The sequence below is a fragment of the Perna viridis genome, chromosome 10 (assembly GCF_037379345.1).
Source record: "Perna viridis isolate PV_CMFRI_1.1 ecotype Kerala chromosome 10, ASM3737934v1, whole genome shotgun sequence".
NCBI classification, from domain to species: domain Eukaryota; kingdom Metazoa; phylum Mollusca; class Bivalvia; order Mytilida; family Mytilidae; genus Perna; species Perna viridis.
The window spans coordinates 34,376,586-34,403,121 of record NC_142454.1 but is presented as its reverse complement, the minus strand read 5'-3'; the positions used below and the strand labels follow the sequence as shown (position 1 = coordinate 34,403,121).

Sequence of the window (26,536 nt, the reverse complement as noted above, 5' to 3'; positions counted from 1 at the left end):
ATCTTTTGTACAAAATAAGGTTAGAAAGTTTCTAAGTGGGGATGTACAAACTGTATAAGTAATTCATACTATCAAAAAGACAACATGATTAATTTACACAATACATACCTCTTCTAATTTCTTTGCTGTAGTTGTTCGAGTTGATGCAGGTTTACTTGACTGTTCTGCTTTGTTTGTGTCAGTTTTTTCAATAATTTCTATTTTGACTTTGGATGAGGGTGGCTTCCATCCTTTTGGGGAGTCTAAACTGACATTGCGACCAGTTGTTGAAGATTTACTTTCAAAGGATTTAGCCAGAGAAGCAGCGGTTTTCTTCTCCTCAAATTTCTCCTCTGTTTTAGAATCTTTAGAGCCTGAGATGCCAGGTTTTATATCTTTAGATATTTCTGAAGATGGCAAAGTGGACCCTCTATCTCTAAAACTTGTTCTTGTAGTTATCTTAAAACCATCTGGCTCTAATTTTTTTGTGGACTGTTGATCTTTAGCTGGTTCAGGTTTTGTTCCACTGTTATACACTGACTTAGATTTAAATCTATTCTTAGTGTCTATGTTTTTCTCAGCTGATGAGCCACTACTAAATACAGATTTTGGAGTGAACTTGTCTTTTGAGTCTAAGACTGAAGTGTTTTTGGACAAAGCTGTATTACTTTCAGTTCCCTTGGCCAATTCAGCTTCTTTTTCTTTTGCTTCTTCTTGTTTTTTCTTAGCCATCAACATCCAAGTTGGAGTAGTTGAAGTGGAAGAACTTGTTGATTTCATACTACTAGAAAACATCTTAGTTCTTGTATCCAAAGACTTAGATTCAGCCTTTTCAGGAATGGTTTCTGAGGCTTTAAACTTAAAACTTTGCGTAAGAGAATCTTTCCTAATTGAAGAAGACTTATTAGCATTTAGTATATCAGCCGTAACAGGCTGCTCTGGTAAAGTTCGACTGCGAGACTGTCTTTTTAGTTTATAATCTTCCCTTGGTGAAGCAAGTTTATTTGGTGATTCATTTGATGAAATGATGGCATTATCATAACCAGAACTTGGTCCTTTTTCAGTTTTATCATCAGAACTTATTATTACAATTTTATCAGATTTATCAGAGTCTTTCATCTCATTATTTTTTGCTTTAGATTCAAAATTCAAAGTTACATTTTCATAGTTAGATTTCTGATCTTTGGTTTGCTTGAAATCAGCGCCTTCAGTATCGGGAATAAGATCATTTGTCTCTTGTTTTTTCTCTGATTGAACAGTATCTTTTTCTGACTTTTCTAATTTACTTTCTGTGGTAAAAAGTGGTTTAATATCTTTCCTGTCTAGGGATATAGAAGACTGAGATTTCAAAGGTTCTTTCTTTAGTACATATGTAAAGTTTGTTTTGGTAGGTGACTGATCTGGTTTTACTAGATCAGGGGCTTGTGTAGTAAGAGGAGTGGTCTCTGGTTTTGTTGTTTTACCCTCATTGAATGAAGTAGACAGAGTATTTGTTTCAGGTCTCCTAGCTCCAAATGGAATATCTCTGTCTTTGTTTTTAATACTTCCTACTAGTACAAAACCTGTGTCTCTCTTTGTATCACTGGCACTTTCTGCCTCTTTTGCTGAATTTTTCTTTAATTTACTAAATGTCCTTGACAATTCTGAGTCTTCTTCAGAAGTACTTGCAGGTAAACTAGAATCATGTAAACTTTTTGGTCTTTGTCTTGATAACTTAGCAATCTGTCCTATACCATGTGATGGAGACTTAGAAAAGTCAGACACGGTATTGTCTTTTTTGTCTAAACTTGCTTTTGAATAATCTGACAAACAATAATTTTCTTTTCTATCCAAACTCATGGATTTGAACTTTGCACTTTGAGTACTTTTTTTCATATCACTTTCATTTCCTACTGAAATCATAGTTTTATTCTCATCTAACCTTTTCCTTAAGTCTGAGTCCACTGATTTTCTTGTATCTGTAAGAAAAATGTAGTAAGCATTTTTACTAATCCTATAAATAAAACAGAAACAGATTGTGAAATAACAACTTTGTCAACTATGTAATTTAATATTTCACCACAGGGCAGATCATTTGATAGTTCTTCACAGAAGAGGTCATTTGATAGTTATCCATAGAACAGATCATTTGATAGTTTTCACAGAAGAGGTCATTTGATAGTTATCCATAGAACAGATCATTTGATAGTTTTCACAGAAGAGGTCATTTGATAGTTATTCATAGAACAGATCATTTGATAGGTCTTCAAAGAAAAGGTCATTTGATAGTTCTCGATAGAGCAGATCATTTGATAGTTCTTCACAGAAAAGGTCATTTGATAGTTCTCAACAGATGGGGTAATTTTTATATAACATAGAAGTTGTCAAATTTTAATTTTTTTATTATTGGTAAATTTTCAAGACCTTTAAATTTTCATTATTTTCTTTGTATACAATATTACTAATTTTTCTCCAAATCTATCAATTCATAGAATTTCTATAATTTCTACAATATTGTTACTGCCAAGACAGCTATTCTGAATTACTTCTGTATTTTACTGTTTTATCTATAACAACAACTCTCTCAAATAAGTAAATGTATTGAATGTGTTTGATCAGATTATTATTCACATTTGCTACTTTTATTCACCTAGGTTCTACAGCTAACACTAAATTTGGTGCAATATAACTTCATTTGGAAGTAAGTCAGCATTAAACTGCAACAAAACATTTACTGCTGCAATTAATTTAGTCCAAAAGAAAATAAAGAGCTTTGTGAAGCATAGAATGATACCACCACAGTGGTTTAACACGGAACATCTGAATCATAACAATCTCTTCCTATAAATTCTAATGATAACACCTTTTTTCCCTCTTTTAGCCCCTTATTTCCAAATGGGGTAAAGAAAATCCTCCAAACACTATAAGGCCCTTCAAGATGTACATATGAACAATGTGTAAAAATTCAAAAATATTGGATAAGTTTTACTAAAGTTTCTGTAAATAAACTAAAGTTAATGGACGCCAATGACAAAGACAATGACAACAGGGTGATACCTTTATACATCTGAAAAAAAAAATTTGCGGTTGCATAAAAAGTAAAAAATTCAGTGTAATACCTGGAACATTTAGAGCAGGATCTTTTGCTGAAGGTCCTACTTTCTCTATATGTTGGGAAAAGAGATCTTGTTTTGTGAACACAGGTTTAGGAGACAATGGCTTTGGCGAGACTGGGCTCTTTGGTAATGATGACTCCCTTGTTACTGGTGACAATGGTAAATCAGCTTTTGTTGGCTTTGGTGATATTGGTGAAGTTGGTGATTTTGTTGACAGTGGCTCTGGTATAATTGGTGAAATCTGAGCATCTGACTTTATTGGAGATTCTTCCTTAACTTGCGGTAAAGGTGATGTGGTTGTTAACTGAAAGTTATATTTTTATGTATGAGTGCATATAATCTTCCTTAATACTACTTTTAAAACAAACATGTGAAAAAACTCTATTTTATTGTCAGTAATTAATATTATGATACTGGTTTAATCTTTATATTATTACTGGCAGATATATCATTGGAATGATTTGGTCATAGTTATTTTTTTTTTCATGTTACATACAATATATCAATGCATCAGATATAATATTAACAAGGAGACTATTTTCATGCTTTTTTGCCCTTTGTCCAATGTAGATGGAGCATTTTACTGCTATGGTGTATTGTAATGATAACAAATATGTACATATGGTATATAATAACAAAAATGTACATATGGTATATGAAAACAAATATGTACATATGGTATATAATATAGTATTCTGTAGAAAAAAAGCACCAGTACTGTTATATCCAGACTTACGTTTGGCTCTCTAGTTTTCCTGGGTCCTGATGGTCTACGTTTGGATATGTTTCGTTTGACCGATATCCTGTGTCGAGCAGCGTCATTCTTTAATGTGACAGTGTCTTTTCCTATTGCTGACAGATCTAAATCCATGTCAACAGAATCTGAAACAGTTGAAATCAGAATAAATAATGACTTCTTACTTAAGAGACAATAAAAATAATGTTAATTTTTTATTCTTCTAACTGTGGAATGATGCTGTGTACAGAGATAGAGTTTACCTGAAAGCATACAGTCAGAGTTTACATCCTTAAGAGATAAGAATTTACTTCCCAAGTCATGCACAGTCAATCCAACAACAAAAAATATTCTAAGAAGTAGGATATCCCAGAAAACCATAGTGATTTTTTTACTCTTGTTGTTGTTATTTATATTGCAATCTCTCGTTTCTTGGACTGAGCACTCATGCTATATAACTTTATTATGTTTTTCTATAACCATACCATTATCTTGAATGAATTTTTTGTCAATTTTTGATTAGTATCAATTTAATTCAAATAACAAGACATGAAATCTTGCTCTACCAGAAACTGGCATTTTGAGGCATTTTAAGATTTAATTCATTATATTTCTAGTTTCCAGTCATTTAAGTACAAAGATACATCCATAACTTCCTAACATTATGTAAGAATGAATTTAAAAATCAATGTTCAATAGACTAGAAGAATTTCAGAAGAGATATGAACCTTTTCAGACAATTTCTGTTAAATATAAGTCAAAGTGAATGTCATTACTTAAAACAAATCATGCATGAATAACATGTAAACAAAATAAACGAAACCAAAACTAATCTACAAAAAAAACTCAAAAACCCAATAGATCTGACTGTAGTGATGTCTTAGCGACCATCTGCATTCACCAATAACCTGCCTTAAAGACAATGATAAAAGTACAATCTATGTATAACTAACTTGTATATTAGAAGTACCTGTCTAATGTGACCATCATCTCAGAACATCTTTAGGTAAGTCGCTTAAGATTTGTTTGACTGTATGCACATCACAAATGATTTCTAGCAACATATTTAGTAAGAATTTGTGTAACAAATATGAGGCAGCAGATGGTGAATACATGATTGTATCTTATAGTAAATACTTATAAGGGAAATCAAAGTCTGAACTACATATCCAATAAAAAGTTTATAAACAATATCATTTGGTATAATGATTTGTGGCAGGAAGGCGTACCTGCATTTTAGTAGGTAGATTTAAATTAGCCAGGTAATTGACTCAGCTAAAGGATTAATTCTTTAGTTGAATCGAATTTTTGCATGTTTGCCATCAAGCAGTCTAGGGTTCAATCCTTGGTAGTGGAGGTATAATTTTGTGAGGGAAATCATGCTCTCCCATTACAGATTAATCAAAATTAATATTCATCAAACCCCTATGTGCAAAGCTTCCAAGTTTATCAAAAAAACTTTCCTTTTCCTTCCTAACAGTGAATAAAAGATCCTTACTTGTTGAATTCACAAATAACAAAATGCTGATATATCACTGACACATTTTTTTAGATCATATTACTGTACAGAAAATAATTATTAAGAATTAAGGTGATGTGTGAAAGTGTTTCTTTTTCATTCAAAGTTATAAAGATTCCTGTCATTAAAGGGCAGAAATATTGCAGATCCAAAAGAATAGAAATACCAACAAGATCCATTTAACAATTGTGCACTTGATATAAGGTGCTCATGGTCAGACAACACAATTATTTGTCATTGACAACTGAAACTACCATTTGTTTTGATCCAAGTACTTTACAATATTCATGGCAAATGGAATAATAAGGATGTTTTTGCATGCAAGTCTTACAACTGAACAAATTAACCCAAAAAAAATTATTTAACTAATAGGAAATAAATTGTCTCTAAGCATTCTATCAATATGAGAAAAATTCTGTTACAAGTCAAAATTACATTTTGCCCCGACATCACAAAGGTCAAAAGGTTATTCAAATTCAAAGGGCAAAATAGCACTTGAGTATTATAGTATGTACATACATGGAAGACTTTGTACTGACACTTTTCTTTCTGACACAGATGCTACAGACTCTCTCTATGATAGCATGTACATACATGGAAGACTTTGTACTGAAATTTTTCTTTCTGACACAGATGCTACAGACTTTCTATATGATAGCATGTACATACCTGGAAGACTTTGCACTGAAGATTTTCTTTCTGACACAGATGCTACAGACTTTCTCCAGTCTGTTTTAAATATATCATCCTGTACAAAGACAATAAAAAATATATAAAATTAGCATACTATCATTATATTGCATGGCTAAAACTCAAAAACTCATGTAAAAGTTGTCTATTCATAGTTCATTTTTTGTTTGTTATTCATCATAAGTGATTTCCATTACATAGAAGAATATCATACAGGTTTTATTTTTTTTATATTACATATTCTGAGACACCAATATTAACCAGAGAGCTTATTGGAGGAAATATATGGGTCGAGGGGAGTTATTACATGTGATATAACTAAATACTTAGTCATCCAAGAAGTGAATAAAAAACCTAATAATACAGAAACAGGAAATAACATGGCAAAATTTCTATCAATTGCTGTATCATCACAAGACACTGATATCAGTCCATAGGTCTAAGGGATGATACTGGTTGAGTGTTAATACAGCATGTGATACTAATTTTAAAGTATATTGTTTATTATATCATATCCTATTGTCTTTAAACACCAGAACTTTATACTTCTTTACATATTACATACATTCCCAAAGTTTGATAGTACTGTATATGTATCACACATCAGATATCTAATCTATCCTGTTTCACTATCCCATATCATTTTTTAAACACATCCTGTTTCACTATCTCATGTTATTTTTTAAACCAACATTTTGGTGTCTATTTTCACAAATTTACATGAAATAATAAAATAATATTGTATGATGCTCATGGAGATATGTTGTTTTTCGTACTGTTAACTGTGAATAAAATTTTGTGGCAGTTTCATTTTTGCTATTTTCTTGGTAAGACCTGTAACACAAAAATTAAACAGTTGTGAAAATTTTCTTTCAAAATCATTTTAATACAATTCAGGGAACAATCATGAATTTAATGATTTTTTTAATATTACAAATTCATTTTCTAATATTACAAATTAGATTTCTGATATGACAAAACTCTTTTTAATATTAAAAATTTGATTGAATTTCTATAATTAAAAAACGACTTTTTAATATTAGAAATTGATCTTCTAATATTAGAAAATGGAATTCTTGTATTCAATTACGATTTTTTAATATTAGAAAATCATTTTGTAATATTAAAAAATGTGACTGATTTTGCAATATTGCAAAGTGATTTTCTAATATTACAAAGTCATTTTCTAATATTGCAAATTCAATTTGTAATATTATAAAATGTGTGATATTTTATAATATTACTAAGTCATGAATTTGTTATATTATAAAATGAATTTTTAATATTACGAAATGAATTTCTAATAATAAAAAAATCTTTTCTAATATTGATAAAATGGTTTTGTAATATTACAAATTCATTTTCTAATATTACAAAATATTGATTTTTGTCCACTTTGACTTGCAATAGGTATGGGACATTTTTTCGTTCACACAGCTTTCAGTTCTTCATTAAAGCTATACTTAAGCAGTATAATAACATTCTGTATAATATTCTTCTATATGATGATTTAAAATGATACCTGAACTGTAAGTTTCACTGCTCTAAGCTACAGAAATTTATCAAAAGTTTTTATTTACTAAAGGTGCAAGGAATACAAAAAATAAGTGTTGACAGCACAATTTTCTCATGACAGAAAAGAATCAATATATTTTCAACGGGTTTACCATTTTGATACAGAGTAAATGATACAGATTGATAACAGGAATCTTTTCCATAAACAAAATCCTTGTATTTAGTACTAAATATATTATAAATACTTTTTTCCTTTTAATTTAATTTACAATTTATAACAGACCTAAAATGACACATCATATTTTGAAACACAATATTACCTCTTCTATTTCTGATGTATCTATACTGATATCACTTCCTCTATCAAATTTTCCTGGTAGAGACTGAAAAAAAAACAGAACACATTTACCAATTAAACATGAACAAAACAACATGAAGTTGTATTGCTTAGGTATACTCCCCCCCCCCCCCACAACTTATACAGGAAACTGATATCTAACAGCACCCAAAAAGACTTACAATGTATGTTCCATCTACATAAAGCCACGAAACAAAGTCATTATCATTCCATACATTGGTAGTTGAGTAACATGCAAAGAAATTCAGACAAGGTGATTCTAATATACCAGCCACTCACCGAATGGGGGTATAATAGGAGATAACCTACAAACACTCCTAAATTAGTTTCTGTAAGAGCCATAGAAACTTAATTATTAGTGACCACCAAAGTTTTACAATTCTTCAAAAGTAACATTAAAAAGGGTTGAATTTCGATTTTGTTTATTCTGTATAAGGTATAATAATGCAGCATAAGAAGAGTCACAGTCATCAATTGTATATAAAACAAAGGAATGTGTTATTTAAATTACATACATTATGTAACAGAGCAAAACATCTTGATGTTGGCCAAAACAAATTTAGTTTCTAGATACTATTGGCAACCTACATAATAACACCCAGATGAACTGTCCTGTACTACCATACATCGTGTACTAAGTTACAGCCCTAGATTAATCCTATGAGGAGGAATGACCCGGCCAGCGAAAGCTATATTTTTATATAGCCTAGCTGGCCAAGTGTCTTGGGCGCTGGACTTTGTGCAGGCGGTGTTGCCATAGATGTCACAGCGGTACGAGTTCGAGTCCCGCGGAGGGAACAACCAAAAATTTGCTTCGCAAATTTGACAGTTCTATCTTCGTTTTGAATTTTTCAGACCCTTCTATATATATATATATATATATATATATATATATTTCCATGAAAGTTATTTCTCTAATTTTGAAAGCTTTACTCACTTACTACCATGTCCACTTGTGTCTATATGTAAGACAACAAAGGACCACTGACATTGTGAGAATGACCTATTCACTACCAAAACAGTACTAAATTAGATTTTTCGAAGAGATTGATTGATTGATTGATTGTAGGGGTTTAAGCAGCAATATTTCAGCTATATTCAGGCGATGAACATGAAAGAGAGCATTTGCATCAAATATCATCAAAACAAATGATCAAAAGACTGGAAATGAATGTTATATATCTAAATTTAGATTTATCATTGATGTACTGAAGTTTGTCAAAACCATTCACTGAGTATGCAGTTGTCTTTCTTATACTTTCACTATATCATTCAATATCATAAAATATCAAAACAAACAAGGAAAACAGCATTGGTAAGATGACATTAGGACAAATATAAAAAACGAAACACATTAAACTATCATCTACAACATCTAAGTCAACTATTTCCATATTTTTAAACCATTTAAAGTCATTTTCAGACCCAAGGCTATGACCTGATTTCATTCCATTATAGAAATAAATATTAATACAGTAAATACATGTGTCCCCCTATCAACATTCAATAATAAAAATACACAAAACTATACCATACCTATTACTAAAGGACAAATTGGATAAAATAAAACTTAACACATAACCGTAAAAAAACTTGGGGGCAATTAATAACAAAGTTTACCATACCTTATAATAAAGTCTAAATACTTTGTAATGAAACTATTTTTTAAATTTTCAAGCAAGATGATCAAATTATTTAGTACTGTGTACATGTGTAATTTTCATTTTTTCACTTGTAACTTATTATAATTAATGTATCTTCAACACTAATATTTTCACCTACAACTATACAATCTTTACTTACAACATAATGAACATTGAACTTATCCTAAATATTTTCATTACTACCTGAGAAATCTGTATTATAGGTATAATAAGGAGATAAACAATTTACCTGTTAATACAGGTGATACCCATGTTCATAAGGTCATTATCACATGGTACAGCAAGTTACAATATCACAAGTATTGATTTATCATAGACAGGTGTAATTGACCATTTATGGACATGTTTGACAAATTAAATACTACTTTCACTCTAACATTTTTCTGACATTTGGAAAGATACATAGGTGTTGAAAGCATTTTAATGGTCATTTTGTGAATACTACTACATGAAGCCAATGCCCTAAACTCATGTTTTTTTTTTCAGAAATTTTAGTATAATTTCTCTACTCTTAAGTTTTTTGTGTGTCTGATAACAATAGTGAATGCAAACTAGAAAATATATAGTCCTGCATCACTTGTTGCTTGCAGCTGTGACCTTGGTTTATGTTTATTAAGTAATATTGTTATCTATACTATATCACTCCTACAATAATTGAATAAATCAGAACATTGCTTGTTTTGATGTACTTTGGAAAACACTCACATGTAATTTTTTTACCATCTTTCCTGTTTTTATCATTCCTAGTTATGATAACATTAAGTACGCTTGGTAGTATTGGGTAAAATATTTTAACAATGAAATATTTGTTTCTTTGTTGCAATCTATATTTAAGATAAATGAAAAAAAAACCAACAAAACAATAGAAATACAACAAAGTTTCCTTCTTAAACAAGACTTTTTACTCTCATTTTCCATTAAAAATGCTTTCATTAGATAAGGACAGCAGGAGTAACCATGGAAACAGAAATTAGTTCAAAATCTCATAAGAGAAATATAAACTTTCCTTCTCTACAAGAAAGTAACACTAGCACATTAGTACGTAGATTTAGCATGGTTTAGGTTAAGACCAGGGTATAATCAATGAGAAACTTTATAATCCAAGGGATCAGTATAGACAGGTAACAACTGATAAGTCTTGTATATTCCTGGGAAACTTTCAAGCAAATATAACACGATTACATGGAATGTAACGCTAACTGAATTCATAGCAGCCTTTAATGAGTTAAAAAGGAATGCAATTTATCTTGTCAGCTGGTAGTATTAGGTATTGGTGATAGCATATGTATCCAAATCAGTTTTATAGAGTACTTCAACAGGGCAGTGATCAGGTCAACTTATTTGTTAACAATAAGTGGGGTGACATGCCTACCTGCATGTTGTTGCTTCTGTGAGCTAGCACAATAAAGATTCTGCTCAGAGTGTTTGACTAGTACAAAGCAGGGTATGTTTGATTGGTCAATTGCTTGCATCCTGAAATGCTTGAAACATCTGCCATATGCTGTTAAACCAAAATCAATCAATCCATCTATTCTATGTCATGAATTTTTTTACAACTAACAAAACCAGACATGAGAACACACTAAAAAGAAAACAAAGAGAATAAATTATTTTTTAAGAAGTCAAAATATCTCAATGTCTACTCATATACATGGATAAGAAACTTTGACTGTTGAAACCTGATTAAAACAGTCAAAAATTATAGAAAAGATGGTCTGATACTTAAATCTTCATGAATTCAATTGTATTTACCTGACATGAACAAAGGAACCTTGAAGCCATTTCCAAATCAAATGTATTGAAAACTAAATCAAGGCAACACAAGTGGTAAGAAAAGAGACACTGAATGAACAAAGAGCAAAATGAACTGTTGGACTGTAAATCCATGTAAGTTGTTTATGGTAAAGTCTAGTACATGTCAGTTTCATGTAGATTGTTGTCTATGTTGTTTTATGGCTGTATTCAGATTTACATCCATAATTATTTTATAGGTCATGGCCTCATACAAAGACATATTGACTGATGAACATGTTTTTTGAGTACATGTATAATTACCCTCTTTTTATAAAACACAAAAAAAGAATGAATACAACAAAATCAACTGAAAATAACTGTAGCATGTACAATGCTTACCTGAAATAGTTCATAGACTTAACAAATAGCAGTTACTGTTTCATGACAAATTACAATCAATCTTGTTTGCAAGCTACTGTACATACAAGTTACTATAAGGAAATAAATATAAAATGATGTCATGACAATAATACAGCATCTCGGTCAACAATCATGACAATAATCTATCAGCAATCAGAACAAACAAAAAACAACAAAAAAAACCAACAAATTGCCATAGCCAAAATTTGAAACCTCTAAAACACCAAGACTTCTTTCCTTGTATTAAATATAACATTGCAACTCCTCTGACATACTCTGGTAGAACTAATAGGTGCTGGATTGGGCTTCTTATTGCGATATTTTTTGTTTTTCGTTTCATGTATACAATCTATTTTTAACATTATCTTCTACTTCCAAAGTATTTGATTATAATGCTGCTGATAAAAAGATACTCAATGAAACACATGTACAGCATGCCAAAATTTTCAATAAATATATGATCCGTATTTTTGTTTTTAGGTCAGCTGATAAAAAGGTACTCAATAAAACACATGTACAGCATACTAAAATTTGCAATAAATATATGATATGTATTTTTGTATTTAGGTCAGCAATCATGACAACAAAACAGCATTTAGCTAAATAATGCAGCCATAACAAAAATACAGTACCTTGGTCAGCAATTAAAACAACAATATAGAATCTACGTCAGCAGTCATGATAACAATCAAAGCAACAATTCAGCATCTAAGTCAGTGATCAAGACAACAAAAAAGGCATCTAAGTCAGCAGTCATGAAAACGATCACAGCAACAATGCAGTATCTAGGTCTATGATCAAGACAACAATAAAGCATTCAAGTCAGCATCTAGGTCAGCAGTCATGACTGAAAACAATCACAGCAACAATGCAGCATCTAGGTCAGTGGTCAAGACAACAATAAAGCATACAAATCAGCATCCAGGTCAGCAATCATAATTGACAACAATCACAGCAACAATGCAGCATCTAGGTCAGTGGTCAAGACAACAATAAAGCATACAAGTCGGCAGTCATGGCAACAATACAGTGTCTATGTCTGTGATCTTGACAATCACAGCAACAGCTAGGTCAGCAGTCAAAACAGCAATGCAAAATCTAGGTCAGCATCCATGACAATATTATATCATTCCATTATTAATCTTATGCATTTCAGTAAAATAAACCAAGATCTTTCATTCAGAAAACAGAAACAGATTAATCCAATTTAAAGCTGAGAGACATTCTGCACAAAATGCCTTAAAATAGCTCAAGTGAATTCATGTGGGAATACTAGTACAATTGGTTTGCTTACATTTTGCAGAAATCATCCACACATTTCATCAGAAACATTACCAAATCCTTGATACATCGAAAATGTATAATACTTCATTAGGTTATAACCAAATGTATTGTAAGGATATAGGTATAAATCAATCAATCTTGTGATTTGGGCCTGAAGCCAAGGGCTGGAGAGTCATTTTGGTTTCAAACAAAAAATATCACACAGATATCATCAAGATCAACCTACTTCTACAAACTATGTCAAACTGCTTCACATCCTCTTTGCAACAAATACATTGTCAAATAAAAGGTTCTACAATGATTGTGTTTTTTTATAAACTCATACTATTCAAAATCCAAACTTAATTAAGACTTTTGACCAAACATTAATCATTTGAGTCTTGATAAAATATCAAATTCATATAAAGTTATCTTACTCACACTTGAGCTGTTTCCAGCCAGGTAAGTCAGACCAAAAAATCAATGTACAACACTTGTTAATAGATTTATACATTTCCTAAGAGACCATCAGGGACTTTCATTTGTGATAGATAAATCTTGTAGTAATAAATGTTGTATATCACTTAAATGATTATTACAATTCAATAATGTGTCCATTTACTTGTCAATCACATGTACTATAGATATAACATGAGGTGAGTGTACATGTAAAGTATTACATGTTGTAACAAGACATATTTTATTAAGGTAAAACAAAGTTAGTCTTCGTATTACTGATCATCATTTTTTATGTAAATAGATTAAGTTAGAATTAAAATTTGCTATTTTGACTTGATATTGTCAGAAAAAAAAAAACTTGACAAGTGAGTAAACCAAAAAAATCTGCTTTAAAAAATGGACACATACAAAAACTTTTAAAAAAATAAGACCAGAGATGTAAGTACGAAATCTGCTACAACTAAACAGTGGATCAGTAAAATTAGGAAAAAAAACTGCCATAAAAATTAAACCAGTGAAATAATATAAAACAGTTACAAACATACAACCAGACACAAAAACTAGACCAGTGAGATTGGATAAGATAGTCACAAATATTGGACAAGTTAGATTGGAAAAAACAGTCACAAATATTGGATCAGTTAGATTGGAAAAGCCTACCACAAAAATTTGACCAGTCAGATGGGAAAAGACTGTCACAAAAATTTGACCAGTCATAAAAACTAGACCAGTTCGACTGAAAAAGAATGCCACGAAAACTAAACCAATTAGATTGGAAAAGACTGGCACAAAATGAAAACCAGCGAGATTGGATAAGACTGCCACAAAATGTGAACCAGTGAGACTGGATAAGACTGCCACAAAATGTAAACCAGTGAGATTGGATAAGACTACCACAAAATGCAAACCAGTGAGATTGGATAAGACTGCCACAAAAACAAGACCAAAGAGATTGGATAAAACTGCCACAAAAACTAGACCTGTGAGATTGGAAAAGACTGCCAGAAAAACTACACCAGTGAGATTTGAAATGACTGCCACAAAAACTACACCAGTGAGATTGGAAAAGAATAGTGAAATTAGAAAAAAAACAATGAGAAACATTTCCTATCCATATCATTGTTCTATAAATTAACCATATTACAAAACATTGTGTGAAAACAATTGAATAAAAACCTTAATTAATCTGGTAAGGATTTTGTTAATACAGATAGGAGGTGCAGATTTCTGACACATTTGTTTTGTTATCAAAAGTTTAAATACATGTAAAATAAATGTTTAGGTTAATCATACAATATAAATATTAAATAATATAATCGTAAATATTAGATAACAGATATAATTATTTGTTTCATCAACATGAGTGATCTCTGAAATTTAACCTCACATAAACAATAGATTATCTGACTATATACCCAACTAAAAATGTATAGAAATACAGTCAAGCTTAAATCAACAGGATTAGTTACACCAACTTTCATGATGATGTGACCATATTTTCAAAGAATAAAGCTTCAACAAAATGTGATGGACTTTGAGATTAACAGATGTCAGTCGTGTTGACCAGACATAAATATAAAATCAAAAAAGTTGCTAATTGGGTGACTTCTGTTAGAATCTTGGTTCCCTTGATATGATTACTCTTTCGTGACTGTGATGACAGGAATGTTTTCAATCAAAATAACTGGATACCAGGAACCAGATTCAACAGCTGGCAGTGGCTACATATTGATATCGGAATCTTGATAATGTATCTGACCTTTAGTCAATTGTAATGAGCCCCTGTGTTTGAATCAGAAACTGTTTAATATTACATAAATTCAATGCTAACCAATCATTTCATCTTTTAATGTAAACTTCCTGTTCTCATACAAGGAAAAAACACAAATACATATGTCTGATATTTTTTAAAAGAGGTACATTTCAGCAATCTTCGGGTCGCTTATGATATTGACCAGGGAACCAGATTAAACAACTGGCATTGAATATCTATAGATATAGGGGCCCTGCTAATGTATATGACCTATATAGTCTTGTAACAAGCCCCTTTGCCTGAATCAGACACTGGGTAATGTTCAATGCTAACTGATCATTTTATGTAAACTTCTCGTTCTAATAAAAGCAAGAAACATGTAGAAAACACGTGTATGATATTTAAGAGGTACATTTTTATCTCGTATGAAGCTAGAACTATAAGAATCATATGTGACATGAAGTACTGAAATTATGAGAGCAAGAAGTCACGAACAATATTAATCAAATATTCTGAGATTCCATTAGATAGACAAAGATTTCATTTAAATATTACATCGAAATTCAATAACTCATGGCTTTTCCTAAACTCCACATGCTTAAAAAAAAAAAAGTGTGAATTTAGTACAGCACAGAACTTAACAGAAACAGTCATCAGAAACAAAGAATGCTTACTTGTATGTATCTTCAAAACAATTAAAATGTCAATGTCATTGACTTTGGTCTAATGACCACCATAATAGAAAATTTAACTAGAAGCCAGCATTAAAGAGTGGTCTTCAATATGCTTTATTTGAACTTTAAGAACCTATAAATGTTTCCATTATCTAATGTACATACAACTTACATTATAAATATAACTTTACCTCAATATCACTATTTCATGTATTTCACTTTCACAAAAACATTTTTTCTTCAAATAAAAACAATTCAAAGATAATGTTACATCCCTAAACAAATCAATATTGGTTTTTTTGTTATGAACAGTGTTTCCATGGAAATAAAATGACTTTTTTACCAAATGACACCAAATTAATACTCAACATGAAGTTATGATATGGTGTTAATATACTTTTTATAGATGATATATTGATTATAAAATCTTAAGATAGATATAGAACAAAGAGAATGCAAGGACAAGGTTTACATTTTTCAAACACAGTTAAATACAAGACCAAGTTTCTATAACTCCATATGTGTTACTTTCCTAAAAACTACATAGGAAGAATTAAAGAGGATAAAAAAAGCAAACAAACATTTTTACAACAGGTTGAAGCTGATAATATCATTTATTATATAGTATTAAATATTTGCTTATTTATATATTTCAATACAAAGAGAAAATGATAGTACAACACATCCTTGTATTTATACTGTATATTCCAAAATTGTTTTTGATATTATATTACTCAATTTACTGTCAAGTGTCAATACCACATGGTGGATGCTGATCATTCCAAATGCATTTTATTTGTTATTGAAACTGCCAGGTGGATATTTAATAAGTGAGATTAATTTTAATTCACACTATTTTTAGAATCAAAGACTGAGTGGAAAAAAATATGAAAGTGTGATTTATATTGCACAAATATAAATCACACTTATTTTAAGTGCTTCAATGAATTGGAATTTACACACAAAAAACTCGTGTGTAAAAACGTAATAAATATAAATATACGTGTATAAAGTTTTGGTCGATATTAGAACTAGTTCAATATAAAATAAATTTGTAAAAGAATGAATTATATCTATACAAGCACATAAAGATGTCTGAAATGTTTAATACTATTATCAAAAGCAGTTCTTGTATAATTTATATTATTACCTAATTATAAGGTTTTATCTTGTTTATTAAATATACACATATTTTTCTCTATTTTCAAAATTTATTCAAGACAGGGCGATCTATTGCACTGTCGATGTACTATTGCGCAGTCTCCTTGAGGAGTCTATTGCACTGACCCCATAATGACCTTTATCTAAGCCTTTTGATTGGTTGAACTTTCTTTAAGCGCTTCATTGAATTGGAATTTACACACAAAAAACTTGTGTGTAAAAATGTAGATGTGACTCTCATCTGCCAATTCGTAAACATGGAGTAGTCAATTTCCTATTCCTGGTCGAATGGTTGTCTCTTTGACATATTCCCCATTTCCATTCTTTATTATATCTCATAGACAAATTAGGTCATAAAACAGGTATTAAATGGGTTGGATGTAATAGACCAGAACATTTGTCCTTTGGTACTGAAACAATTACAATTCTTAAAAACTGAGCATAGTGGAAAAAAAAAACAAACACCCATCCATTGCAAAACTCCTTTACGGAAGTCACCAGGACTTTTCATATAAACATATACTGGAGTAGTTGTACTAAAGATTTATACAGCACAGTTTAGACTTGTCAGTATGTAACTTTTTATCTATGGAATAAAGAAAATACTTCACTGGTTGTAATACTGGGCACACTACACCATGAAACTATTGACATGACTGTTTTAACAGTGTAAACCAACACTTGAAGTTCATCATAATTACTATCATTAAGGTTAAGAGCAAATCTTCAATCTTAATCTTTAAGCTGAATCATTCAAATGTAATATGCATCATGCATATATGTTATACTTTCAGCATTTCAGATGTACTAAATGTAACAGCATTATGAGAGGGGATGTAGAGTTATCTCCCACTGCACCAGAATGCAAAGTTTGTACAAACTGATAACAGTACAAAAATAAAATCAAACAAAAAATATCATAAAACACACATTGACTGAAAAGCCACCAATATAGATATAGTATTAGATATTCAGGTTATTCACATGGGATATGGACTCATGATATAACATAACTAAACCACTTGCAAAAACAATTTTATTACAATAAATACGTTACCATCATAAATTCTGAGTAAGTCATCTGCGCAAGTCAAGCAGGCGGAATCCCCTATCTAAAAATATCATCCAATGTAATGACCTAATAGTAGCCATCTACCCTTTATTCATCCATTTAATTTCCAACTGCGCAAGAAGACATATTTGGTAAATTATATTGAGAATAATATTGAAATTTTGTAATATTAGAAATCCCTTTTTTTGAGGAATTTTCTGTTATATACTTATTATTTTTGTATATTGATACTTTATTATGGAGTTTAATGTTAACAGCCCATTTCAAGCCATTACTGGCAATGATGTTTTTTTGGATGGGTCGTTACCTTACAATAGTTAAGTGGTTACTCCAAATGTGTCTAGTCAATCAACTGACGTTTTAACTTTGGTGACTAACACTACTATTCCACAGACCCCCGTTGTAGGTTCTGTGGATAGTAATAGAGTAATCCCTGCTATAAATATGGTAACTCTAACAGTATCTAGGCCAGTAGACACCATGGATTCAGTTTACTGTACCTCTGGTGTTTCTGTGGGTCTAAATTTACCTGGTTCAAGGCCTCCAGTGTCTTACTGTGGTGTTACTTTGCCCTCCTCGGCTAATAACCCCATGTCTTGGTCAAGACATCCCTGGCCTCAGACATACCCTTATCCAGGTTTTCCTGGTCAGGTTTTTCCAGGCTTCTGGCCTTATGGTAACAACTTTGGACCTATTGGTCCTCAAACTTTCACACCTAGTTTGTCAACCCCTGCTCCTTCTGTAGCAGTGCTTTCTAATGGTGTTACTATACCTGCAACTGCACCTACCTCTTCTGTTAGGTGTCAGTCTAATCAGGTTACTAACTCCCCCCCACTCATTAGATGGGTTTAAGAGTGTTTTAGATGACTTTTGTCAATCCATATCTTCTGAGTTTGCTGCTGTCTCCAATCGCCTCACAGCTTTGGAGAAAAAATACCAACCAACCCACACCTAGCTCCTCTATGACTCCACTTCCTACAGTTCTCAACTCTGAAAGTGAACATGAGGATAGTGATGATGAGGAATACTTTTCAGTGGCCCCAGGTTGTTAGGAACGTAAATTTTCCTCAGAACGTTTCGGTTTGTAATACTGCTCATTCTGTTATTGATCAGTCTCCTACCAATTCCAACAAGGCTGTTGAAAGTGAGGATACTCCTTCTACTTAGAAGGATCTTAGAGATTCAGTTTATTATGAGAGACGTCAATAAGGTGCCATTTCAGTCACCTCCCAAACCTTAGAGACTCACTTAAACTTTTGAAGTTTTTTGTGGTATGTCTAATGACCTACCTAAGTCTCATACTAGTTTCCCAGAATCCAATCACATGTCCACTTCTCTTCAAATTATTAATGAAGGTATCATAGCCAATGAGTCTCATTTTCCCAAGGTAAGTGGTTTTGGTATAACTTCCTTTAATGATCATTTCCGATCTAAGGATTATGATATTTTCAATTCCATTTTGGGTAAGTTGGTTCCGTCTTGTGATAAAGTTTTTTCTTCTTCAATTAATTCAAAGCCTGTGGATGGACTGTGTCTTTCTCAGTCTGTCTGGTCTAAAACTGAGAATCTTCTTAGAAATGCTTCTCATGCACTAGGTACAGTAGAACATTATTTGTCTGCTGTAGCCCCCTTACTGAAAGATATTGCTCTTCCTCCTTTAGGCCTATCTATTGCACCTCTAGTTTTCACCAAGGTTATGCAGACTGCCATAGTTCATCTTCACTCTCAGGCCATTCAGATTCATTCTTATCTAGATGATTTTCTGTTGAAAGACAAGCTTCTCATAAACACAGACCTTGTCATCAAACTGTTTCTTTCCCTGGGGTTCATAGTTTCTTGGAAAAAGTCAGGTCTGATTCCTTCTCAGGACTTTACTTTTCTGGGAGAACATTACCTGACTCATCTAGGACTAGTTCTACCTCCTCAGGAAAAATTTCAGAACCTCAGCTTGAAAATTCATCAGTTTCTTTCTCAGGAAACAGTTTCTGCTCGTCAAGTTCCTCAGCTACTAGGTCTCTTGAACTCTTTAGCAGATGTTGTTCCACTTGATTGACTACACATTCGACCTCTCCAATTTTATCTACTTCAACATTGGCTTCCATCTTCTAAGAATTGAGAATATCAAATTCCAATTTTTCCTCAGGAATTGTCTCCCCACCTTTTATGGTGGACTGTTCAGGAGAATGTTTTGAAAGGCCAGCTTCTGTCCTTTCCAGTTCCCAATCAGACTCTATTCACAGATGTCTCCAACCTCGGTTGGGGGGCGTATCTGGAAGGTCGTTCAGTATCAAGGGTCTGGAGCCCAGACTTACTCAAAGAACACATAAATTTTCTATAGATGAAAACAGTTCTTCTGACAATCTCTCATTTTCAGCATATTCTGCAAAACAAGTCTCTTGTTCTTGTATCCGACAATCGATGGTTGTTGCTTACTTACTTAACCAAGGGGGAACTCATTGTTTCAAGCTATTTCTTCTTGCAAAAGAAATTCTTTTTTTGCAATCAACTTCAACTTCATCATATTCCAGGGAAACTCAGTGTCTTAGCAGACTCTCTATCGAGAACTCTAGCCCCAGTGAATACAGAATGGGAACTTCTCCAGTCAGTATTTCAAGCAATAACTCTTCATTGGATGTCTCCTCATGTAGACCTATTTGCAACAAGTCTCAACTTCAAACTTCAGGTGTTCGTGTCTCCTGTCCCGGACCCAGAAGCTTATGCAGTAGACGCCATGAGTTTTCCTTGGGAAGGAATGTTCGGATATGCATTCCCTCCATTCAGATTTCTGTCAGCAGTTCTTCCGAAGATTGCTTCGGAGCAATGTCATATCATTCTTATTGCTCCAGCTTGGCCAAAGCAAGCTTGGTATCCAGATCTTCTTCAACTGTCTTGTGCTTGTCCACTCTTACCTCTGGTAAGACACAATCTTCTTTCCCAGTTCAAGGGCAAGATTCTTCATCCCAATCCAGAGAATATACATCTTTTCGCATGGCTTCTCTCAAGGATAGTTTCAAGGAGAGAGGCTTTTCTGAACGAACAGCCAGACATCTCTCCCGAGCAGTCAGAGACTCTACCAACATCGTACACAAAGCTAAGTGGACAATCTTCAGTAGTTGGTGTAGTGAGAAGGAAATTGATCCTCTCAAAATTACTGTTCAGCAATTAGCTGAACTTCTTATCTACCTTTTTGAAGATTGTCTCCTTCCACAAATAAAGGTTATCGTTCTGCTATTTCCTGAACTATCCACTTGTCTGGTGGTCCTGATTTTGGTAGTAATGAGTACATTTCTCTTTTAGTTAAGAATTTTACTGTTGAACGTCCTAGACAGAAGGTTTTAATTCCTTAATGGAATTTAAGTTTGGTTTTATCATCTTTAAAAACCTTTCCTTTTGAACCAGCTGAAGTAGTAGAAATCAATTTTTTGTCATATAAATGTTGTTTTCTACTGGCATTAGCTTCAGGTAGGAGAAGTGAAATACATCCTCTGTCTACTTCTGATTCATGTCTATGGTTCAATAGAGATAAATCTTCTGTCACTCTTTTAACTGATCCAGCTTTTTTAGCCAAAAATCAGATTCCTAGTAGAGGTTCAGAACCAATAGTTATACCTTCATTGCCTATTGACACTACTTGTAAACTACTTTGTCCTATCAGAATTTTACTCATTTACTTACAAAGAACCTGTAATAATAGAGCTAAGGCTAATACTAGGCTATTTATTCCTATTAAGAAAAATGTTTTATCAGCAAAAACATTATCTACGTGGATTTGTAAGACCATTCAGTTAGCTTACAATTCTTCTAGTGAAGAATCTTTGTCTAGTCTGAACATTAAAGCCCACGATGTTAGAGCTATTTCTACATCTTGGGCACTGTTTAATAATACATGTACTTCTTTAGAGAAAGTTTTATCAGCAGGTTTCTGGAGAACTGAAAATTCATTCATTTCTCATTACCTAAGATCATTATCTTCCCAAGCCGAGGGCTTATTTTCATAGGGACCTTTGATAATGACACAAAAAGTTGTTTTACCTCCTGCATCTTCTGGTTCAGGGGATTCAGCTTTATGTTAGATTCTGTGTTTTTTAATTAATTTTAAAATTTACTCAGAATTTATGATGGTAAGATGGTAACATATTTTTTGTAATAAAATTTAACATTTTTAAAGTAAAATGGGATTTTATAAAATGAATACTTACCATCATAAATTATAGGTCCCTCTCAGCCAACCCTTCATCCCCTGTTATATTTTGTATAGCTTTTTGCTTACTTTCGAAAATTAAATGGATGAATAAAGGGTAGATGGCTACTATTAGGTCATCCCATTGGATGATATTTTTAGATAGGGGATTCTGCCTGCTTGACTTGCGCAGATGGACTTACTCAGAATTTATGATGGTAAATATATATTTTATAAAATCCCATTTTACTTTAAAAATGTTAAATTTTACTTTTTCTTGAATTTAACAAATTCATGTTAGTTCAGCAAGACTACTTTATTTGTATTTAGAACATGTGACTTTCCACCTGAGTAACTAATATTTACAAACATCCATTGACTAATCAGGTCAGCATAGTTTGTTATGTTTATATTGTTTCACATGTATAATCATTGAAAAGAGGCCCATAACTATTAAATTTGTTATGCTGGTGGCAATTATCACTAGACTAAGTATTTTTAAGTTTTATTTTTATAGACTTATTTTTGGAACTGTTATGATAAAAGTATTTGTTAAGAGTTGTTATCATTCTTACTGATTTGACAAAAGTACCTTAAGGTGGGAAATATTTATGTACAGTGAAAGCTCCTTTTGAACTGAAGGTTTGTTGATATGGTTTAGATACGGTGGGAACCCCTTCTGAACTAAAAGCATGGTCCAGTTTAGACAGCTGTTTCGTTTACAAAGGTGTAAATGCATAAAATAATACAATAAGCGACTTCCAAATATGTTTACACAGGTTGCCAGATTATTCAGGACTTGAATAAGACTGATTTAGATTTAACTGTATTAAACGACAAAATGTTCCTCAACCTTACAATGAACAGAAGGATGAACTTAAAGTCAACAGCAATTTTCAACCTTTAAGTTAAAAGGTGTCTATGCAACAACAAAGCAGTGGGTGGCACATGACAAGTTTTGTTATCAGAAACTGTTCATCATGTTCACATCACAAATGCATCTTTTCTCAAAGCTGAATGTTGGTTTTTCATTAACTGCAATGATTAAAGAGAAATAAATTACACAGAAAGCAGTTCATTGAAAAAGGGAGATAATTTTAAATTCTGTGCAAAATTTAGTTGCTTTGTAAGGGAATTTTAAAAACATTTTCTGAGCCATCCATTGTGGATTTTAAAATAATCTGTGACATACACACTTTTTGTATGATATAAACATTATATTAGAACCAAATTTCAATGGGAAGAACTTTAGGTTGTGTCGCCAATAAATAGGATTTGTCTGATTTTTACATAAACCACCTGGAGAATCCATGTTGTGACTTGTTTTCAGATTAAGCTTGTTTAAGATACTGTTTTCTTAATGAAAGAATAAAAAAGAACCTCAATAATGATTGAAGATTTTGACAAGCAAGGATCATGAAAGATCTTTTACATTAGATATTTATGTATGTTTCCTTTCAAGATTGAAGAAAAGGAAAGGATTATGTATATAGGACTATTCTATCTGGTGATTCCTATACACCCCCAAGTTTTTATTTGCAGATGATATAAAAAGTCACTAGTATGATTGGTCCCTAAGGTTCATTTGAAATGTTAGAAGTGAGGAAATTGATGATTTGTTTCTGATCATATTTAGTAAGTGTATGTGACCTAAAAGAAATACTTTTGCAGAATCACTTCCATACCACTTGGCCTACTTTATATCTGCTGTTTAGCTAACTAATAAAATTGCAACATCAGCTGGCATATCTAACTCCATCTAAATAAAATGACCTATATTGCTGAAAAGAAATTCCTTGCCAACTTTGCTGGAAGCTACATCTTCACTCACCTTGAAATCGCTACCCATATCCACTGGTGGTGTTGGGCTTTTAGGGAGAGCCTCATCATCACTTGAATTTAAATCTCGAGAATAACGCTTTTTTAGCTTACGTTCCAATTCACTCTGAAAACCAATATGTTAATACATAAACATACATATCATGCACATGCAAAGTGTTAACCAGAAAATATATACAACAACCAAATACTGTAAATTCAGAAATTCAGAAGGTTTTTTATACAATTATATTATTGTAAAGGGTTGTAATCACAAGAAGAAATACTAGCAACTTTTCTATATGAATGAAGGTGGATTTATTTTAAGACAGCAAAAGTTAAAATTGCATTTTCCTCTTTAATGACAAGAATCAATGCATGCAATATTCTCAATTTACAATAACACATGCTCAATTTCAGAAAGCACACCATATACTTTAGGAAAAATATTTTTTGGAGTTGAACTCTAGTAAGTTTACACCTATTCATGCAGAAGAAAACCAAGAAACCAAGCATGATTAGTTAGTTCTTACATGTTATCCAAAATATTCGGACCAATTATATAACTGTGTTACATAAGCATATGCATAATATCATTCCAAAAACCATAATACTATTCTCAGAGGCATTAATATTTATAAATTTCAACCCATAGTTTATTATGAAACCAATACAATGTCTATACAAGTACAAGAATATTAATATACAAAATACATGCCTTATACCCCTTCAGTGTACATGTATCATAGATGAGAAACTTCTCTCACCTTGAAATCAATATGAAGTGACTCTGTAGATATTGCTGTTTTTCTAATGCCCATATGTTTAGTTTCTTTAACCTCTGGATGGAAGACACTATCTTCAGACATACTTCTACATTCGCCCATCCGATGTCTTCTTCTAAATCTACAGAAAATGTACAAAAATAATTTTACCTTAAACCATAGACATTGAAACTTGTCTTGTAGCTAATTATATGTGAAATTATTATTATTGGCATGAATGAACAGAAAAAAAATATTTATGACCTAATAGTGGTTCCTGTTGTGAGACCTGTAATTTAAATTTTGAAATTTGCCATGAAATAAGGAATTTATATGAAGTATTATAAATTTCATGACCCATAATTCCAAAACAATTAGGGGCATCACCCTTTATCTATCAAAATTTCCTTTGCGGAAAAATTAGATTCAGGTCCAACAACTAGTAGTACAATAATCGTATGATAACAGAGAGTCAATGACAATACATTACCATTATCAGTCCACAATTATTTTTTTTTTTGGCCATAGAATTTGTAGTAAGGGGTATATAACTTTAAATATCTATTCAAATATCTACAATCAAAAGATCAAAACCAAGTGTACCAGTACACCGGAAATGTCCCATTGTTGGGTAGTATCTTAAATTGTCTAAAATACCTGGAAGATAATTCAATTATAACTTACTCAAGTTTCAATAATTTTATTTCTTGCTTTAATTATTTCATTTTTTAGAAAAATCAAAACAAGTTTAAAAGTACATACATATAATGCAAGTTAATTTTATTGTGATTTAATTGGTAATAATAAAAACATTGTTATAATTATTTTAATTAATGGGAACTCATTAATAAAGATATAAAAATGTTATAAGGAATTCTCTAGAAGAACTAACTAACTAATATATATATATATATATATATATATATATATATATATATATATATATATATATATATATATATATATCAAGTATTTTTGTCAGAGGGGGAAGCTAGAATTGGGTACATAGAAGCAGTTTGGATATATCAGCAGAAATGAAGTAGTCATATTGTATACTAAGGAAATGAGTAATATCAATTAATGTCAAGCTTGGTACAAACTTTCCTGAGTCCTGAAGTTACAGAACTGTCAAAGGACATTACTGTAGCAACTTGAAAGTGTTGAAAAATGTTTTAATTTCAACAAATTCAGGAAAGGGAAACAGTGCAGGTGTACTTACTCATCACTGGCATCTCTACAAGTTCAAAATCAGTTTGTATATAAAATAAGCTAGAAGGACTTTGGTCAGATGAAGATGCTCCCAAAGGAATAATAGTATACTCTTTTATGTCAACTCATTAGTAATGTCTCTATTTATACACAAAGTTTGACTGACTGACAATGTTAAACCTAAAGCAGGAGCTCTCATCTTGGTGAAATTTGATTTTAAATAGTACATGTATAAAATTACTTTTTGCTACAAGAACATTCTATATTGGGCACTTCATAAGGGCTTGTCAAAACATATGCTTACTTATATGAGATAATATAACAATTATATTACTTCACAAAATATAAACATTCTTATTATAAATCTTGTTCTTGCAATGCAAAACCCCATAGTTAAAGCTTAAGATCATATTAGTGGCTCCTGTAAGTTTTAGTAGGAATGATTCCAGTCAAATTTTAATTCTCCTTTATAT

At 31.7% G+C, this 26,536-nt stretch overlaps 1 protein-coding gene across 15 annotated transcripts in view; it reads right to left on the bottom strand.

The window, feature by feature from the left end:
* The window catches only part of LOC148605539 (uncharacterized), a 44,579-nt gene that overhangs the window by 3,859 nt on the left and 14,184 nt on the right, over positions 1-26,536 (bottom strand). For 7 of the 15 annotated variants that reach the window (XM_088550174.1, XM_088550177.1, XM_088550173.1 and 4 more), the window contains exons 4-11: positions 26,074-26,088; positions 24,858-24,996; positions 24,104-24,217; positions 7,855-7,917; positions 5,999-6,077; positions 3,811-3,956; positions 3,078-3,378; positions 109-1,937 (exon numbers count right to left, since the gene is read on the bottom strand). In XM_088550174.1, coding sequence (XP_088406300.1) covers positions 109-1,937; positions 3,078-3,378; positions 3,811-3,956; positions 5,999-6,077; positions 7,855-7,917; positions 24,104-24,217; positions 24,858-24,996; positions 26,074-26,088 — 2,686 coding nt within the window. The remainder of the gene's footprint in view (positions 1-108; positions 1,938-3,077; positions 3,379-3,810; positions 3,957-5,998; positions 6,078-7,854; positions 7,918-24,103; positions 24,218-24,857; positions 24,997-26,073; positions 26,089-26,536) is intronic. The other 8 variants (XM_088550184.1, XM_088550183.1, XM_088550186.1 and 5 more) reach the window with 3 other exon arrangements.